Source organism: Phytophthora parasitica, assembly GCF_000247585.1.
Source record: "Phytophthora parasitica INRA-310 unplaced genomic scaffold supercont2.24, whole genome shotgun sequence".
Lineage (NCBI taxonomy): Eukaryota > Oomycota > Peronosporomycetes > Peronosporales > Peronosporaceae > Phytophthora > Phytophthora nicotianae.
The window spans coordinates 529,178-543,541 of record NW_008649010.1 but is presented as its reverse complement, the minus strand read 5'-3'; the positions used below and the strand labels follow the sequence as shown (position 1 = coordinate 543,541).

Genomic DNA, 14,364 nt, shown 5'->3' with positions numbered 1-14,364 from the left:
TTTTAGCAAGCGATTTCTATTGGTCAGCGAAAGACGGTTCCCTCCATAACGCTCTTTCTGGTGAACCAAAGCATACTTTGATCAAGTCAAGGGGCTACTAAACTGGCAAGGGCACCAATTCGCGGAATCGCAATGAAAGCATGTACAAAACGCTATTACCTGCACCAATTTAATCTATAAAACCGGGCTTTGTACCTCTTTTCAACGCTACCTGGCACGTGCCAATCAGATACTTGATATCGATGATTTAGTAAGGGAAGCAGACCGAGGCTACTAGACTGACATTTTCCCTTATGATGAAATCCAATTAAGCTGCTCACCGGTGCTGATAAATACCAATTCTTATTGCAAAAAAGAACGAAATTTGTTTCGGTCTAAACGGACTACAGACATCCCAACCAGGCTTCTTGGTCGGGATTGCATAGATCTCCCACACCCAGCTGAATTTGACGTCGTCGCATCTCGATCACTAACGGATCAGGCATGCAGAAGATTGCCATGAATCTTGCATTGTAGCACATGGCTTCTTCGACCCCAGGCAGATGACATTTGCGATAAAGAACACCATCACACTGGGAGATAGTGTCTGGAGATGGAAAACCTGGCCCCGGAGATCTCGATTCCACAGGCTTACAGACAGTAGAAGGGAACTTATCAACCACCGCTATAGTCTCACTCGATGCAGTTCTGCTCGATGGTAAACATGAGGCTGGAGGTATTCCCCAAAAGGGGTGGGCAGCACAAAAAGGGTCTTGCAGATTACATTCACCGAGAAATCCATTGCAGCACCAACCCCCGCGATCGTTAACCGAGAAGGCTTTGAGCTTCTGCACTGCCTTCAGATCAGGGAGAATTTCAATACGTGGTACGTAGGTTAGCACCAAGCGCTCCAAGTTGGACAAATTGTCGAACGAGGGCAACTCAACTAGCGAGACAAACAGAGCCAATGTGAGTGCTTTCAGGTTCTTCAGGCCGTTGAACGAAGGCAGCCTTTGCAGTCGTAGATGCATCCCCAAGTGAATAAACGTCAACAATGGCATCTCATCGAGCATATCCGGCGGAAGTTCGACCAGTGAGCTGTCAAATGTCCCCTCGACATACCTAGAAACAAAAAAATTTGAGAACACACATCGATTCTTGTATAGTAATCACAGATTGGACTTACAGATACTCCAAATGGGTATATTCTTTGATCCAAGCGGGGAGCGTGTCAGTGTGCGTGTAAACGAGTGATCTATAGCGACGCAAACTTGTGAAAACGCCATATGACATAAATTTTGAAAACAGAATAACGTACAAATGCCGCATTCTACTGCATCGTCGCAACTGCTCCGGTAACGTCGGAAAATATCGATTCGTGAGTTGAATTGTACGTAGGTCTCCTGTCGTAGCTAGCTGTGTGACTTTGAGAGTCACATCCTCAGGTTGCTGCCAACTCTCAAATGTTTTGGGTGCCAGATCACCGTCAATAAGGACCAAACATGGACACTGAGTCATTGAATCTTGATCTACAATAATCCAACGATGAGCTTTGACAGCGCACTCAAGATGGCGCTGACAGGCCATTGCGGATGTCCACATGCTTTTCTGAACAAATATGGCTAGGATAACTGCGAATACAACCAATGCCATGGTGCATAGAAAATGTCGCTTTGGATACAGTCGTGCGGGTCTCCTACTTGAGTCACGTATAAGATCAGCCACTCGAGACAATCGATATGAGAAAACCACGTGAACTCCGACTCGTAGAGTGAAGTCCAGTAACGTGAAAATTTGAAGGGACTTTAGAGTTTTGTAGATGATGTCTGTCTGCACTGGATCTGCGATAACACTTGCATTCCTCTCGAAATACCCAGCAGGAAAAACTTTCAAGTTAATCGCAATTTTTGCGTGATCAAGTCCAAATGTTGATAGGCAGTAAATAACCATTAGAATTGGATAACCCACCGCAACCAGAAAGTCAAATCTGAAACCATACAAGGAGATAGTAAGATTTAGAAAAATTACAACAGTCGATACTTACAGTGTATCGACGATAATTTCGCTCAGTCCTGTTTGGTCATTCGGAAGAAACATCATAAGCGCACATGACAACGCATTCATCCCTACAATGGTAGAAAACACCGCTACTAGCAGAGAGGGTGAGCCCTCCTCTAGGATCTGGTATAGAATAAGCGACTCGATTGCGAGGTCGGCGAATTTTATCCAGACTCGCTGTGTGTAGTAAATAAAGCGATGTTAGACCAGTATTTAGATAAGTTATGATGTTCAAGATCAATTCTTACCACGATCTTCACAGCCACACTATCGTCTTTGACCAGTAGCAATACCGAGTGAGCGAGGACCGTCGTCACCTTGTTTTCGCGCTGCTTACTTGCGCTAGAAATGATATCTTTGCGCAAATTTGTAGTCATGGATTCCAGCCGAGATGCATGTCTGACTAATCTCGTGTGCTTTGGCTGTTGAATAACCTTTACAAATACCGAAGCATATCCAATCGCCACTAGCAAAAATCCACATACAGACAGCGAAGCCATTTCAATTGGAGGGTCAACCATTAACCAGAACGAGCCGTCATCGAAGGTTTCCGTCTTCATGACCCAGTTGACCGTCTCATTTGGTTTAATTGTCAACAATATGAGCCAAATTGTCCACACGAAGCACAATAATGCCATAGCTCCAACCAAAGACTTCATAAAAATCACCACAAACCTTGAAAACTTGTTTGGATCAACCTGCAGTTCTCTTTTACGTGCTGGCATTCGTTTGCTTGGTCCTTGGAGAGCACCAGGAGACAGTTCAGGGTGAATGTTTCTTCGCGACTTGAGTGTTTTTAGTGGTGTAGAATGAAGTGTTGATAATAGGGGACCTGGAAACGACGTGACTGACACGTTAAAAAGCTGGCTGGCGTGTGTTTTGGATGAGCCATCGCTCGGGCTGTGCATCTCAACATCTCCACAGTGTTGCCAGGCTGAAGAGGTTCCTGCAATCGAGGAGATTTGATCGGTGGGCATCCCAGACTCCATGAGCGGAGACGCCGGCATGCACCAATCCAAATGTAGTCCAAATTAGGAGTGCGTTTCTTTTTTCTTTTTTTTTTTTTTGCATTCACCGAGGCTAACTTTGTATTAATTGGCAGGCACTTGGAAAGCATGCCTGCTCATTGATATACCATCGCTCATGTACATCTACGTCAGCGCGATTTTTTTTTCGATGATCAACTCGCTGTCATTTTAAGGTCTCGCCAATTTCAGTTTCTGGCTTCTGTTGTTACCACCGTGCAAATTTGAATCACTGGTACTAACGTATTCACCAGTAATGTCACACAACTCACATCTTTCGTTTGGCTAGTGCGGCTGTGGATTCGGCACTCGCGATTTACGCGCCTTCAAATGTGATCGAGATCTTCTCGTCGCTGGTGGAGCTCCCTGCATCAGCGACCATTCGCAGTGGTATAAAATCTGTGTCCCTAAAGGAAATCTATGTGCTGCAGTGTTCGATCACTTGTATAACTAGTCCACTGCAAGTAACTCCGCACCTTGACAGCTTTAGCTCAAAGTCTCGTCGCTTTGTTCATTGATAAATAGATTGTGAAGCATTGTGTTTTTCTCCTCTATCGTCATAGACCCAGTGTACCCTCGCTTATAGCTTGCTCACCTTCTTTTCTGGCTGGTCATCGCCAGCTCCAGAACTCTTCTCCGTTGTTTCTATTGCAGCCTCCAACTTCCGCTTTTCTCCTGGCTTTGCAGACTCATTTGCGGGTACGGTCGATGAATCAGGTACCGTCGCCTTTGAAGTCACCGTCGACATATTTCCAACCTTCACCGCCGGTGCTGCAGCGACTGTAGGTTGCGGTGTACCTGTCTTAGAACTGACAGTCGAAACCACTGCAGTTTGAGCTGCTGGTGCCACTGATGCAGTCGCTTTCGTCTGTGTGACGGCTGACGGAGTGCTTACCGCCTGGAGTGGCGCCGTAATAGTCACCACTGGCTTTGGTGTTACAGGCTTCACGTCAACAGTACTCATCGTAGTCGAAGGTGTTGCTGGTTTGGTCGCTCCTGTACTTACAACCGGAGTACCTGTATGAACCTGCGTCTTAGCAGCAGCTTGTAGCTTCGCTGTGTTCGACATCATCGCACTCATCGCTGCTGCCACTGCTGCTGCTGTTGAGCCAGGAGCGAATTTCAGTTGAAGCGCAGAGGGTGATGTCATCTGCTGGGTTGTAGACGTAGGCACTGGCGTCTGCGGATTTTTGGGACGTCGTGGCTTCACTACCTTCTCCGTGGGTTTCTCGCACGTGTCACGCAGCACAATCTCTCGACCACCGACAACAATCTGCTGCGTGTTGGGTCGACGCTTTCGTTGATACTTCGGCACAGACATTCCACTCGGTGTAGCTACGGTACTTGTTGTTGTGGTAGTGACACTCGTAGTTCCAGGTATAGTGACGGGTCTAGCAGCAGCACCAGGAGCACTTACAGTCCGTTGCAGATTCGCAACAGTCGTGGGTAGTTGCGCACTTGTAGTTGATCGGTTCAACGTCACGGAGGGTATCGTAGGCTTCGCTCCCAGCGACGCAAATGCCATCGGCAGATGTGACACATGCAGCGCGTTAGATCCTTGTGGGAACATTACAGGCCGCATAAAGCCCATTGGAATCCTAGCTGCCATCATGTTGTTAGCAGAGATGACAGGTCTAGCCGGAGTAGCTGTCGTCGATGCCGCTGACGCTGGTGGTGTCACTGTTCCAGTACCAGTCAGTTGTCTCTTCCAGTACTCACTTGTGGCACTTGTAACACTAGGGACAGGCACAGGACGTGGCACTTCTTTCTCCAGCACGCGATATGTCTTCAGTCGTAGCTTGCCGTGCGAATGTGGCAGCTTCTCGGTCGTCTTCTTGCCTTTGTCCATGTCGTTCAAGCGAACAACGAAGCGTCGGCCCGAGTTGTCGACGTCCAGGTTGCCACACGCATTTCCAAACACCACGTTGTCTTCCACGATCACATTACCAGCGTGATAAAGCAGTCGCAAGCCGAAGCGAGCATTTCGCTGGATCTTGTTCCGTCGCATCAAGGCCTGTCCACCCAGCACCGTCACACCCGAGTGCGCATTCCCTTCCACAGTATTCAGCGTCATCACCAAAGATCCACGCACAAGAAGCACACCCGAGCTTCCAGCTCCTCTAATACGACAATTCTGAAGCACCAGCAACGTGTCTGCGGCAGGGATAGTAGACTTAGTAGGTCTCGGCGTAGCAGTCGATGGTGTAGTAACACGCGGCGTTGAAGTCCCTCCAGAAGTTGACATCGGCGTAGTAGCCCTCGGGGCAATACTCACCGGCCTAGAAACTGGTGGAGCCACTATCCTTGTGATGGTACTCACAGGAGTAGAAGGAGTCGTACTATGCAACACTGTAGACACTGGAGTGGCAGACGTAGACTTGGCGATTTGCGCTGCAGGTGTAGCAGTAACCACTGGAACTGGAGCCTTCGGTGTTGAAGGCGCAACACGTTGCGTCGTATTCACAGCAGCCACAGGCGTGGAAACCTGCGTTGTAGTCGTTGGGGTTGCTGCTGAGACTGATGGTGTAGCAACAAGCTTGATAGAAACTACTGGTGTGGCTGGTGCAGAAGCTCGTGGTGTGGCAGCCGGAGTCGAAGCTGGTGACAGTCCAACAAGAGGTGTGCCAGGCTTTGATGTCGGAGCCGAGCTGGACCTACTACCTCCACCACGTTTCTTCTTTTTCTTCTTCTTCTTCTCTGCACGACCCCAGACGCACACACACGCATTACCCAGCCCATTGCCGTCAAACTCGCAGTACTCCACACGCAGTTGTCCGTCCCCCACCACACTCAACAAATGCTGCCAGTTCGCTAACTTCTTGTTCTGCTTGCGTAACACACGTCTACTTTCCTTGACCACGGGCGTTCCTTCTTTGACATCACTACTCGGTTTTATCTCACGTGCAGCAACATCAGGAGTACTGCTAGTTCGAGTGAAATGGAAGCCGCAAATGACGCCACCACGAGCACTCCAGCGAAGTTGCGCACGACACGAATGCATCTGTAGCTCCACGTGCGAGTCCGGGGCTGCTAATAACCTCAGGCTCTTCGAGATTTCCAGCGTTTCATCCAGTTGATACACACCTGCACCGAAGAGAACAGTGTCACCTGGAGCCACCTTCGCGAGAACCTTGGCTAAAGACACTGGCAAACCTGACTCAAAGTCGCTAGCCGACACCTTGACGTACAGCGATTGATGCTGCGCTGCCGTGTGCCAACTCCGACATACCATCTGCGCTCGATGCCGTTCCGGATATGGAGACAACAGCGACATCACACGGTGCAACGCTGGCGGTGGCAAGCCTTCATAACCTCTCTTCTGGGCGCTCTTGAGCTGCTCGTTCGCGATCCACACTGGAGGACACTCCCACGTTGCTTCACGGGTATCGGCATTGAAGTAGAAGGGCTGGCCAGTGTTCGCACACTTCATGAGCGACCAAGCTGCACCCGTAAGAAGACGCTTCCGACTCTCAAAGAGAACGTGCGCTCGCTCGCGACGGTATAGCTCGGTGTATCGCTCTGCTATCTGCTCTGAGTTAGTCTCCTCGTTGTCTTCAATCTGACCGACCACAAGTTCCCCTTCTGCAATAAGCCGAGCCTCTTCCTCCCGCTTCTCAGCTTCAGTCTGCTCGATGTCTTCTAGCAAAGTAGGTGCTGTTGGATTCGACTCCACCCCGGCCAGAGCTGCTGCTTGTTGAGCAGGTGTGTACGCATACAGAGGATCCACATCTTCGCGGAAATGAAGTGCGTAGCGATCCACGGGGTTCAACGAGTCTTCGAATCCCTGTAGAGATTGCACTGACGCCTTCCAAGCTTGCAACTTTTGCTCCTCAGCAGCATCACGAGCTTTCTCACGAACCTTATCGACATTCTTTCCGTTAAGATCTTGGGGTGCCGAGAGCTTCGGTCGCTTCGGCGTTTTTCTCCGGTCATTCGAGCTGCGACGCTGTCGTTTCCTCGACTTTACGGTCTTCTTGTCCTCCTCATCCATACTCTCATGTTCTGACCCATCAGGTGTTGCTAGGTCACGTCTACTTCCTCTTCGACCTCGTCCAATTCCTGTCTCTTCAGCTGCGTCGTCTTCTGCTGCATCGTCGTGTCCAAACTCATCATCGTCGTCTCCCTTCTCACTCGCAGCAGTACTACCCGACACTACCGACGATGGTGTTGACGGTTTTGAAGCCGTATCCCCTGACTGAGGTACACGCGCTGCATCGTCGTCGAACTCGTTCAGTTCCTGCAAATACTCGGCCCGAGCGCCTTTCATCGCCACGACATCTTCTTCATCTTCAAGCTGAGCCATAGCATTCTCTACCGTATCAAGCGACACTTCATTGTCGTCCATGTCTTCATCAGAGCCTTCATCTTCCGATTCCGACTCGATATCCTCCGGTTCTTCCCCCGTGCCTATCATAAGCTCGCGTAAACTCGCCTTAGAGAAGAAATCCGTGGTAAACTGACCCTCCGACATGACCAAGAAGTCCAAGTGACGTTTCTGTTGCGCCTTGCGAAGAATATTCTCCTCCACTGTATGTTCACTCACCAGTCGATAGATATGAACATCGCGCGTCTGTCCGATACGGTGAGCACGGTCCTGAGCCTGTGCATCCATCGCGGGATTCCAGTCTGAGTCGTAGAAGATCACAGCGTCTGCCCCAGTAAGATTAATACCCAAGCCACCACTTCGCGTGCTCAAAATGAAGCAGAAGATCTTCTCGTCGCGGTTGAAACGCTCCATCAGCATCTGCCGCTTGTCCACTTTGGTCGCACCATCAAGACGGAAATATGTGTGACCGTGCAGGTTCAAAAACACTTCGAGGATGTTCAGCATCGAGCTCATTTGTGTAAAGATGAGACACCGATGACCTCCGCGCTTTAGCGTGCGCAGCAGCACTGCAAGTTGCTGTAGTTTACCGCAGTCAAATTGCACCAGCGCCTTGTCAGGGAAAAATAACTGTGTGCGCTTGAACGAGTTATAATACGGAGTCAGGATGCGATTGGCTACAGGGTGCGCATGTTTCATCTCGAGCTCCTCAGCCTGCGCTTTACGAGACAACACGAAGTTGTTGTCATAAACGAAGCCGCCACCTCCATAGATCACACGAGCAGGCCTCGCACGGGCCTTCGGAACATAGCAGACGGACTTGTTGACCAAAGCCTGTAGAGATTCTAGTCTCTCCTCGGGGTCTCGTACCATAGCTTGTAGAGCTTGTGTCGGCTCACGGTCGTCGAGAAAAGGTCGAGCGTGATGCATGTGCACCTCCATGGCTGGTGAGATGAACGTTGGCATCGTGCAAGCTCGGATAAGAGCATCTCCATATACAGGTTCGTCAAGGTACAATCCAACGTGAATCTTTTGCAGCTTTGACACACTGGCACGTGTCTGCTCCCAGTATTCTCGTCGTCTAGCTGCAAGTTTCATGATCCTTCGAACGATATCTTTCTTCCCTTCGTACGCAGGCGGCACAGTCGCTATTGTATCATCTGGTAGCGGGGCACTCACGTCGTAGAAGAAGAGTTCTCTTCGTCGTTTCGAGCTGAACTTATCACTGCGCAGTAACTCCAGCTCTGGTAAGTTATGACCTGTCCAAAGCGCCACACGAGGACGCTCATTCACTATCTCGTCTACCAAATATCCACAGCGTGAAGGCACATGCACGTGAATACTGGGCATATCCAACGGAGACGCAATCGGCCGTGGTTCGAACAAATCCGGATGGTTGCATACCTTCCGCAGCTGCATCAGGACGTTCATCATGCTCATGAAATTAGCCCCACGCCCTTTTCCACGACCAAACATCGCGCGTCGTGTACTGCTTCGCGATATAAAATCTTCGTACAGAAATCGCTGGCGCTTGGACAACTGACAAGTGATCACATGCTCGAACTTTCCGGGCAACTGTTTCGCCACATCTTTCTTCAATCGACGTAGAACAAACGGACGAATGATACCGTGCAGTTGAGTCACCAAGTCCTTGCCACCTTCGACTCCATTATCCCCGGACTGGGCTGGATCAGTCCCATTCTCCACCATAAGCGCCAGAGGATTCTGGAACCAATAGCTGAATTCCTTCCGAGATGCGAACACGTGCGGCATCAGGAAATGCATGAGAGCCCAGAGCTCCAACAAGTTATTCTGCAGCGGCGTTCCTGTGAGCAATAGCCGGCGTTGCGAGCTGAATGTCAGCAGCGTTTGCCACCTTAAACTCTTCCAGTTCTTGATGTTGTGTGCTTCGTCGAGGATCAGATAATACCATTTCTTGCGCTTGAAGCAATGCGCGTCTTGCACAACCAGCTGGTAACTTGTAATGCACACTTGAAACGCGTTCTGTTTTGACCAACCTTGCCGCAGTTCCTTACGGCGCTTGGCAGAGCCGAAATACGTCAGTACTTTAAACGCCGGACACCAACGCTTGAACTCCATTTCCCAATTCACTAGACAACTAGTGGGGACTACAATAAGGTGAGGCCCCCACAGCCCTTGAGCGCATGCGAGGTGAGCCAGAAGAGAGATCGTCTGAATAGTCTTGCCAAGGCCCATTTCATCTGCTAGAATGCCGTTGATGCGTCGCTCGCACATGCTGATGAGCCAATTGACGCCAGCTTCTTGATACTCTCGCAGATCAAGGCGTGATGTCAAGAGATAAGGCCGCTTGTAGCCATTTTTCCTAGCTGGAGTTGTAATTGCATCAGAAGCAGGGACAGCAACCTCTTCTGCATTGGTTTCGTCAGCCTCGGGACGCTCCACTTCTCTGTTTGCTGCGTCATGCTCTTCATCTGACCCAGAGTCTTCGTCTTCATGGTTGCTCGACTCATCGCCTGATGCTGCTGCATATCTTGCTCGAAGCTGCTCAATAGACATCTCGCCCTCCTCTTGAAGCAGCCTCAACTCTTCTGCCTTCTGGGATGGCGAGACGTCCCCCTCTAACCTTTCCTCCTCTGCAATAGTAGTCTCGTCATCAGCCTGATCCTCTTCGTCACGCCTTGTCAGTATAAAATCCACGTCCGCGACATCACCATCATTCACCACGTCCATGACATCATCTTGATCAGCTCCAGATGCCTCGTCCTCAGCCCCTAATGCTTCAGCATATCGTGCACGCAGCTCCTCTATCGACAACTCATTCTCCTCCTGCAACTCAGCCACCTCTGCAGCTGCCTCTCTCCTCGACACCGGTCCATTCCTTCGTTCTTCAGCAGCGATCGTCGTCTCATCGTCTTCTTCTTCCTCCGTCAACTCAAACTCCCCATCTTCACTGCTGCCACCAGCCTCAGCTCCATCACTCTCCTCCATCGCAGCATATCTCGCTCTAAGCTCCTCAATGGACATCTCTCCTTCCTCCTGCAACGTCGCAATTTCCGCCGCTGCTTGTCGTCTCGAAATGGGTCCACTTCTCCTCTCCTCAGCTTCGATAGTCGTCTCATCATCTTCCTCCTCGTCTACCAACTCAAAATCTGCGTCACTGTTCTCACTCTCCACAGTTTTATACTCTTCATTCGCCCTCTCTTCCTTCATCTCTTCAGCCTCCTGGAAACTCGCGACCAAAGCCGTCGCGTACTTCTCCGTCTGCTCTACAAGCTGCACCAGATGCTTCTGCATGTGTCTCTGTCTCAGTTCATCGGCCTGTAGCTTCACCTTGAAGGCGATGATCTTGTCGATCTTGGTCCAGAACTTCTTGACGTCTCTACCCACTCTGGCGGCGGTTCTACGTCTAGCGATCTCCTCGCTCTTCCGTTGACGAGCGAGTCGCTGCTCTTGTCTGTCCAAATGGGATACCAGCGTCTGGCTGAGCATCTTAGCGTTGCGCAGTCGCCATTTTCTCTCCTGGGAGAAGTCCGCAGCCATCCACTCCATCTCTTGGAGTAGATAATCTCGATGACAGCGGGCCACACGTCGGCCTGAAGGATCACAGCCCGGTTCAGCCTCTTTGTGCATGGTCTTACCTAGTGTAAGAGCTTGAATTTTATCCTCTAGGACGGATTTTCGCTCCAAGAGAGCGGCTTGGAGTGCCGCCTGTTCACTCTGGGCATCGGAAATCTGCTCATCTCGCGGTGTCGGAGTGCTCTGAGCGAGGGATGAAGATGGCAGCGTCTGTGCAGGAGGATGGGCTGCAGATTGCGCGGCGTTGGAGCTGCGAGAAGACGCGCGGCGCCGCGCCTGCTTGAGTCGCGCGTTCGCCATGGCCGCCGATCCTCGCGTTGCCAGTGCGGAATTGGAATTTGGGGTGCAACGTGAATGATGATTTTTTGAAAACGTAGTTGTAATTGTTTAAATATGCTAATGGAATTGTTATGAATAAAACCTGAATGTTCAGAAAACTCAAGGGAATTGACAAAACGGAAACTGGTGTGGCGAACACAAATGGTCCCATAAGTGCTAATCAGTAGGGACTCCCTAATATGGTGTAGGGAGTCCCTACTGATTTGGTTTTCTGGTAGGGACTACAAGTGTATCCATCTTAATGCCGTGGACGCCCATTGGTCAAAATATGTTTTTTGACAAATCTTCGTGTTTCACAGTTCACCAACACCTCAACCTTTGCCATGGAACGGCTAGAATACACGGGCGAGATTCTATATGCCTCTACAATGTCTATGCTAAACCTAAGGACTTTCAACTCTTCCTGATGGACTGGCGCTCCACCAGAATAAGATTGTCACGCAGAAAGCATCGTATGGAAACCTTAAGAAGTGGAGCAGCACAAAACCAACATGTCATTTAGAAGCGAGGTGATATACCCTTGGCTCGAAGAAAAGCTTCGAAGAAGGCGAATTGAAGGCTGATACTTTATGTTAGTTTGTTGTCGTGTCTTGTTCACGACTGGTAGACGAGAACCTAGAAAGAACTAATAAGCAACATGCAACTTCACCTTGGTTGCTGCATTGAAAGTCATCATCAATATGTCGGTGCCCTTATCACTCTGCCATGCTGACAGCCAATAAGCATGGGAAAACTCGACAAAAGTTTGCTCGTTGCTACGTTGTTCCTTGGTCCAGAGTGCCAGCGTCATTGTCGTGCACTGCTACGACAGCGAAAGCCGTTTGCCACCTTTCTGGGTTTGTTCTTACGATCTTAGGCTGGAATGCGTGGCCGCCTACTTCGTAGAAGCGCTGCTGTCTTGCGCTGCTCACACGGTCATTATCTTGTAAAGTTGTGCCAAAATTGCGCTTGCACAAGTAGTTCCAGTTTGCCTCGTAAAGCGCGCGCGTAATCAGGATTTGCCCAAATATTAGGTTGCAGTAGTAGTTCTTACAATTGTGTGGTAGAATGCACATGCGAAAAAAGTATTGAAGCACTTTGCACCAGTCACTATCTCTAATGCGATTACTCAGCACATACTACTCGCGTTCACAAATAGCGTTCGCCTGTGGATTGTTGGCGGAGATCGGTTCGGCTTGATCGCATAATTGGCCAGCATCTCTCTTTGTTATGTTAGATTCGTTTCCCCATCAAATATCACCGTTTTGGACGCGGGTATTATAGCGACACAACCATGTCGTATCAAATTCTACTACGTCGCCTTTCCTTGGTTACGTGGCTGGATTGATTCCTCCATCCAACGAGTTGCATCACCCACTACAGTCGGCGCATATTAGCGCTCATTTCCATAGGTACCCAATGTATCGACGTATACGACGTGGAACGGATCAACAACATGCACATCTCTTGGTAGCTACTTGCCGTATGCTTGCGGCCCTCCATGCCACTTAGTCTTAGATGTGATGCATTTCTTACAGTTCTCCGCAATCTCCATTCTTGACCAGTCAAAACAAAACGTAGTGTGGAGTTGGCGCTTCGCTCTGGCATGCAAAATAATGTCAGGGGTACCATTCCATAAGTTCTGTACACATCGCATGTTGGATCACCACACGCTTCTGGCCCTTAAGTAGTCTCCCTCCCCCCCTCCCATAGTGTTCTCGACACACTAGTCCGGTTAACCCTTGCCGTTGACGGGTCTCTGCAACAGTTCCTGTACAGACTCGTTGGTACTCGGATTTGCTTGATATTGTATCCTTCCAACACAAATTTTCTGGGGGTCGATGAACAGTACCTTTGTCAAAACATTACCGCAGTCTTTGGATTTGGACTTGCACGCCATGCGTGCGAACACATTGTCAGCAAATTTGGGCTTTCCTTGCACAATTCCACCCGCACTCTGACACTAAGAGATTCCGTCGTTTTACTTTTAGTGAACTCTCGGTAGGGTAGATGAAGGTCTTGTGATCCGTTTAAACCACCACTGGAAATCCGAATAACATGGTCCTGCGCTTCTTCAGGACCTCCCCAACCGACAGCAGCTCGGCCCATCATTGGCTAGTCCTTCTGTTTCTTTTTAAGAGTTATTGGGAGTTACCTCAGTTGGCTGAATTACAGCCCTTTGCCACAGGGCAAGATAATTAGCGGCACATTTTTTGTGTAGGGGTGGAAAAACCACCCCCACGGAAGGAGTATACATACGGTCCCAATTGGGATGGAATAACCAGGCACTTGCGAACTACTGGACAGGAGAGACATCGCTCCAGTGCGCAAGCACCGCTGGGCGATTAGACTGGAGTCGGTGATCTTGCTGCTTGACGCAGCAGGCATTGAGGCAAACACTGGCATAATCTCATCCTCACCGATAACCACCTTTTCATACTCCTCTCAAAATACCCACATCTCTGGATTAAGCTCTTGTTCACCAGGATATATGTATTTTTAAATTTAAGAAAAATATTCAGCCGTACATAAAGTGGTCATTTGAATGGCCGCTTTATACAAGCTAAAGTATAATACAACCTTGTCTTGCATTACCTACATGGGGGCTGGTAATAAAATCGGCTCCCTTAAGTCAGTTAGCCGGGGTAAGTGTAGTTAGTTGGTTCTGGAGTCGTATACAGATACGACCTGGGAATGAGGTTTGACGTGTTTCCAGACCCTGAAGTCAGGCCCTACGAGATATGCCTGTAATTGTAGTAACATAACAACAGGAAAGTGCGGATGGTGGTCCGCTGGAAGGTTGTACCAAGTGTATTGATGGCTACGGAGTAAATCCGAAAGCGAGTGATGGATCCCCGCTTTCCACTCAAATGGTTCTCTGATGGACATTCATCGGAAGTCCAACAGAGAGACATGTAGGAAATATGCGCTAAGACAAACAATAACCTAATTTAAAGCATGCAGTTGCCGTGCTCACCTGAGAACTCGTCAATACTTCGTCTACATCCATTACCGCAAGCTGTACGACACATGCGGATGCCACTGCATGGCGTTCTGTGAACCACTCATCAGCTAGTCAGTGATCTTCGCTTCAAGACTGCG

At 49.5% G+C, this 14,364-nt stretch overlaps 3 protein-coding genes across 4 annotated transcripts; all 3 read right to left on the bottom strand.

The window, feature by feature from the left end:
* Positions 1-312: 312 nt before the first annotated feature.
* PPTG_11401 lies at positions 313-3,063 on the bottom strand. 2 transcript variants are annotated; one of them, XM_008906714.1, is made up of 6 exons: positions 2,890-2,939; positions 2,286-2,776; positions 2,024-2,214; positions 1,298-1,966; positions 1,166-1,234; positions 313-1,101 (listed from the first exon to the last, which is right to left on the bottom strand). In XM_008906714.1, exons 2-6 carry the CDS (start codon positions 2,760-2,762, stop codon positions 384-386), a joined length of 2,124 nt encoding a protein of 707 aa, XP_008904962.1. In that variant the 5' UTR covers positions 2,763-2,776; positions 2,890-2,939; the 3' UTR covers positions 313-383. The 2 variants fall into 2 exon arrangements, with proteins under 2 accessions (XP_008904962.1, XP_008904961.1); XM_008906713.1 differs by having other exon boundaries at positions 384-1,101; positions 2,286-3,063.
* On the bottom strand, positions 3,062-11,295 carry PPTG_11400 (hypothetical protein). The gene has a single exon (XM_008906712.1). It carries the CDS (start codon positions 11,242-11,244, stop codon positions 3,643-3,645), a length of 7,602 nt encoding a protein of 2,533 aa, XP_008904960.1. The 5' UTR covers positions 11,245-11,295; the 3' UTR covers positions 3,062-3,642.
* Positions 11,296-11,877: 582 nt separating this feature from the next.
* Positions 11,878-12,338, bottom strand: PPTG_22836 (hypothetical protein; the record flags this gene model as incomplete). Its single annotated transcript, XM_008906711.1, has 2 exons — positions 11,878-11,898; positions 12,132-12,338. The coding sequence occupies 2 exons, from the start codon at positions 12,336-12,338 to the stop codon at positions 11,878-11,880; spliced, it is 228 nt and encodes a 75-aa protein (XP_008904959.1).
* Between the last annotated feature and the right edge of the window lie 2,026 nt (positions 12,339-14,364).